Below are 5,028 nucleotides of genomic sequence, written 5' to 3' on the forward strand. Positions count from 1 at the left end.
GCTACACTGAATCTACACAACAAGTATTGTTTGTTAGAATAATTAATGGACTGCTACACTGAATCTACACAACAAGTATTGTTTGTTAGAATAATTAATGGACTGCTACACCAAATCTACACAACAAGTACTGTTTGTTAGAATAATTAATGGAATGTTACACTGAATCTACACAACAAGTATTGTTTGTTAGAATAATTAATTAATGGATTGTTACACTGCTTCTACGTGAGAAGTATATTATTTGTTAGGCTACTTAATTAATGAACTATTACACTGGTATCACCTGGTGGGAAAACAGTAAGTCTGTCTGTGAACTTACAATGCTAAAACTGGGGTTAGATTCCCCATGGTGAACCCAGTATATAGTCCAATTTGTCTTTGCTCTAAGAATAAAAGCAAGCTACACTGGCTCTGCATGACAAGTATTTTTTGTTTAATTAATGTAATGCTGAATTCCACTTACAATACATGGCAAGAAAGGGTTCTTGTATGAACACTTTGGGTAATTTGTCAGAATAACAATAGTTTTGAATATTTTTACTTGCCTTTACTTGAAGGTATGTGTGTTTCTCCTAATAATGAATATCTTTTTATGTCATACATATATTTGATTAAAATAATCTTTTATTAAACTTTCTTTTCCAGTTGTATGCCATCCCATGGTTCTTAACGATGTACACACGTAAGTATTAAGATTTAACTCTAACTTTTTTTTCTTTACAAGTAACTTTTCTATTTAATTTAGAATTTGAATTAATATAGTTATCTTTGAGACTGAGACATGCAAAGTATAAGAGCTGAAGTACATTTTATTAGAAACAAAACAATTTGATTCCAAATCGGAAAGTACATTTAATTCATTGCAGGTGTCAGTTAAAACCTTGTTACGCTCGTGTCCTATGAATTAAACACTAATTAAGTTGTCATATAAACAATTTGTTGTGAGTTATTCAAACACCCACTGAAAATAATCAGCTGAAGGAAAATATCATATTGTTTGGGGAACTTAAATATTCAAAGAAAGACAAGTATATCATCTTGTTTAATGAACTTGATGACTCAATAAGAGAAACAAGTATATCATCTTGTTTAATGAACTTAATGACTCAATAAGAGAAACAAGTATATCATCTTGTTTGGAAAACTTAAAGATTCAGGTTTAAAGACAACATAACATATTGTTTATGTAACTTATATATTCAAGTGGAAATATATATATATCATCTTGATTTAAAGATTCAAGAAGCTTCCTTTCACATAAAACATAATGTTGAAACCTCTGAAAATAAAGTATGATAAAACTTGAAAATCTCAGATTAAAAACATTGAGGATCATTATATGAGCAGGAAACGTCACTGATTAACCCTCTCTCCTCTGACATCTTTTTTGCACATGTGATGAGGTTTTTAGTGAGTTACATTCAAAATGTAATTAAAGTACTTTTTCATGATATACCATTAAATATAGTATATAAACGTATCTAATAATTCATATTTTAATATTATATAAGTTTAAGTTCTTACTTTTTTAAGCAATATAAAAAAATGTAGAATTTCCCCTACTGTGACATTTGTGCTCTAGGTATCCCCTCTTCTCTAATTTATTTACCACCCCTCCAAGAAGTATGAAATTTAATGTAAATTACTCATTATAATATTGTCATCACTCAGCAAAGCATAATTTTCCTAACCATGAAATAGACAATCAGACTCCTCTTGCCACGCCCAGCTATCACATCCTATCTTTCACAAACTCAACTTGCCAGTAGTTCTCTCTGGCATCCAATACTATATTGTTTATAACCAATAGAAAACCAAGGATTTAATCTATCAAATGACATATTATATTACATTGTTTACTCTGAAAAGAATTGTCAATTTTGCTTTCAGTTCAAGCTTGATTCCCATGGGAAACTCGTCAGTGAGCTTAGATGAAGTTTTAATGGCTCTTGTTGCATAGTTAGAAAGTTAGAAAGCCAGAAAATTGTAATAGTTATGGGACATTGTCTGCTTTTTGCACATTATTATTCTGTGTTCTTTGGTGCATTATTTAATTAAATAATTATTTAATACAGTATAATCTTCAGTATATAAAAAAAGTAGGGTTAAGTCTCATCAAAAGTCGACATATGAGTACTTTTTTTGTGTTTTTCATGTTATTTCTTTTTTTATTATAATAAAAGTAACTAAGATGTAAAAATAGGAATCTTTTGATGTTAGTTAAGGTTATTAGGTGAAATAAATAATAATATAATAAAAAAATTTTCATGAGGAATGCTTGCGAGCAGCTTGTGCATAATGTAATTCAATAGTGTAACGTGAACTGCATGTTCGCCAAGTACATTACAACTTGTAATGGCACAAATAGTACTTAAGACAGGGTTCAAAGGACAATAAAATTTAAGTATAAATTGATGTATACTGTTTTGAGTTTAAAGCAATTTAAAATAAATGTAGTCTTATATTACAATTTGAAGTCATTCTAGAAAGAAAAAAATGGTAATTTAGATTTTTTTTGGTGGTTAAGAAGTCGGTCAAATTGACCAACCTTGTATAAGGTTAGGGTATAGAAAATAACAGATAAAATAAAAACGTTTGAAATTTATTTAAAAGACTAGAGATTGCACAAATGAAATATAAGATTTTTGAGATGAAAAGAAGTATTTTTAATCTTAACGTGAAAATCATTTTCACTCAGACTAGTATATAGAAATACTATATATATTCAAGAACAAATCTTTAGTAAAAATACTTCATTAAAAATCTGATTTCTTGTGTACAAAAGACTTGTAATGTTTACTGAAAGTCTGTCAAATTTTGTTAAGGTTACACAAAGTGTATTAAAAGTTATAGTATGAAAGCTATAACAAGGTCAAAATGGTTACAAGGTCTGTTGATTTGACTGACTTTGTAGCAAGAGAGTTAATTGAAAGTTCTAAACCATACTATATATTTTACCTAATAAATATTATAAAAGGCAAATGAACTGTTATGTAAAGTATCGCTTGATTCCATTTCTGTAGCAAACCTCCATATTTAATAACTCATTTAAAGAATTGTTTCTTTACATATAACAATGGACATTCATTCAAAGGATCACTAAGTTAGTTAGTAGATGGAGGAATTCACAGAACTTTGATACAAATGATCAGTTCATTAAATAATACAGGATAATTCACTGAACTGTCATATAAGAGATAATTCTGTTTGATGTCAAACTCAAGAGTTTATTGACATTTGTATAGAGGATCACTTTGTTAAATAGTAGGCTGGAGAGTTTACTAAACACCCAAACAAAGGATCACTAGATAAGCAAGCAGTAGAGATTGCTTAAATTTTATTGAAATGATCACTTGCTTTGATAAGAGATTGAAGAGCCTATTGGACTTAGTCAAAGGATCATTTGATTAAAAGGAATGATTGGAATAGTGATGGAGTTTTTATTGGTTAGATAGTAAACATTAAAATTCATACAACTTTGATTTAGATGGTCAGTTGCTTTGATAAGAGATTGAAGAGCCTATTGGACTTAGTCAAAGGATCATTTGATTAAAAGGAATGATTGGAATAGTGATGGAGTTTTTATTGGTTAGATAGTAAACATTAAAATTCATACAACTTTAATTTAGATGGTCAGTTGCTTCAATATGAAATTAAAGAGTCACTTCAGATTTCATTGAAAAGATCACATGATTAGCAACATTTTCATTCTAAGGTTCATTTGAGTAAATAGTAGAAAAGAGAATTCACATATCTTTGATTTAGAGTCACTTGGCAAGTTAGTAGACATGATTATCAGAATATAGGGCATACTAACAGAAACGGTACACGTAATACAAAACAGGGCATACTAACAGAAACGGTACACGTAATACAAAACTGGGCATACTAACAGAAACGATACACGTAATACAAAACAGGGCATACTAACAGATACTAGTAGAAAAGAGAATTCACCTTTCTTTGATTTAGAGAGTCACTTGGCAAGTTAGTAGACATGATTATCAGAATATAGGGCATACTAACAGAAACGGTCCGTTTCTGTTAGTATGCCCTGTTTTGTATTACGTGTCTGTTAGTATGCCCTGTTTTGTATTACGTGTAAAACAGTACACGTAATACAAAACTGGGCATACTAACAGAAACTAGTAGAAAAGAGAATTCACCTTTCTTTGATTTAGAGGGTCACTTGGCAAGTTAGTAGATATGATTATCAGAATATAGGGCATACTAACAGAAACGGTACACGTAATACAAAACAGGGCATACTAACAGAAACTAGTAGAAAAGAGAATTCACCTTTCTTTGATTTAAAGTCACTTGGCAAGTTAGTAGACATGATTATCAGAATATAATAATTTATAGTTTTGTTTTGAGTTTACTTAAGGACTATAAATATAACAAGTTCCAGTACCTGTTTTTATGAATGTTCTTTCTTATTGTAAAAGCTGTAACTTGTAATAAAAGAATAATGACAAATCATAATGGCAATATTTCAGTTACTTGGAATAATCAGAACATGATTTCCATTAACCCTTTCACCCCGGTTATCCTCTACTATGCATGACAAAAAGTTTTAGTGTCTTACATTCAGAATCTTCTTAAACTTCTTTTTTGTTTATGTTATACCAATTAATATGGAATAAACACTTAGCTAATAATCCATATTTTAATAGTATATAAATTTTAAGTTATTAATTCTATAAGGAAATATTTTTTAAAAATCCTGAAATTCCTCTAGTGTTAATTAAACATAAATTACTCTCTATAATATCGTTATTGCACAGACAAACCATAATTTTTATAGCCTTCAATTTTGTTTGATTACAGAGCTATAAATAGAAAATCACATCCCTCCTGCCACACCTACCTGTCGCATCCTTTCTTTCAGGCTGTGTGAATAGTTCTATTTTATGTTTAATTTTATATTACCTATAACCAATAGAATTTCAAGGTTTTCATCTATTAAATGACATATCTTATAACATTGTGTTCTGAACAGGTAAGTGTCAATTTCACTCAGAG

At 29.4% G+C, this 5,028-nt stretch overlaps 1 protein-coding gene across 1 annotated transcript in view; it reads left to right on the forward strand.

Moving 5' to 3' along the window:
* The window catches only part of LOC106469773 (TBC domain-containing protein kinase-like protein), a gene marked incomplete at its 5' end in the record, with an annotated part of 24,313 nt that overhangs the window by 2,092 nt on the left and 17,193 nt on the right, over positions 1–5,028 (forward strand). Inside the window, one exon of the mRNA XM_013930283.2 lies at positions 649–685. Within this exon, the coding sequence (XP_013785737.2) occupies positions 649–685 (37 nt within the window). The remainder of the gene's footprint in view (positions 1–648; positions 686–5,028) is intronic.

The sequence above is a fragment of the Limulus polyphemus genome, unplaced genomic scaffold, assembly GCF_000517525.1.
Source record: "Limulus polyphemus unplaced genomic scaffold, Limulus_polyphemus-2.1.2 Scaffold3652, whole genome shotgun sequence".
NCBI lineage: Eukaryota > Metazoa > Arthropoda > Merostomata > Xiphosura > Limulidae > Limulus > Limulus polyphemus.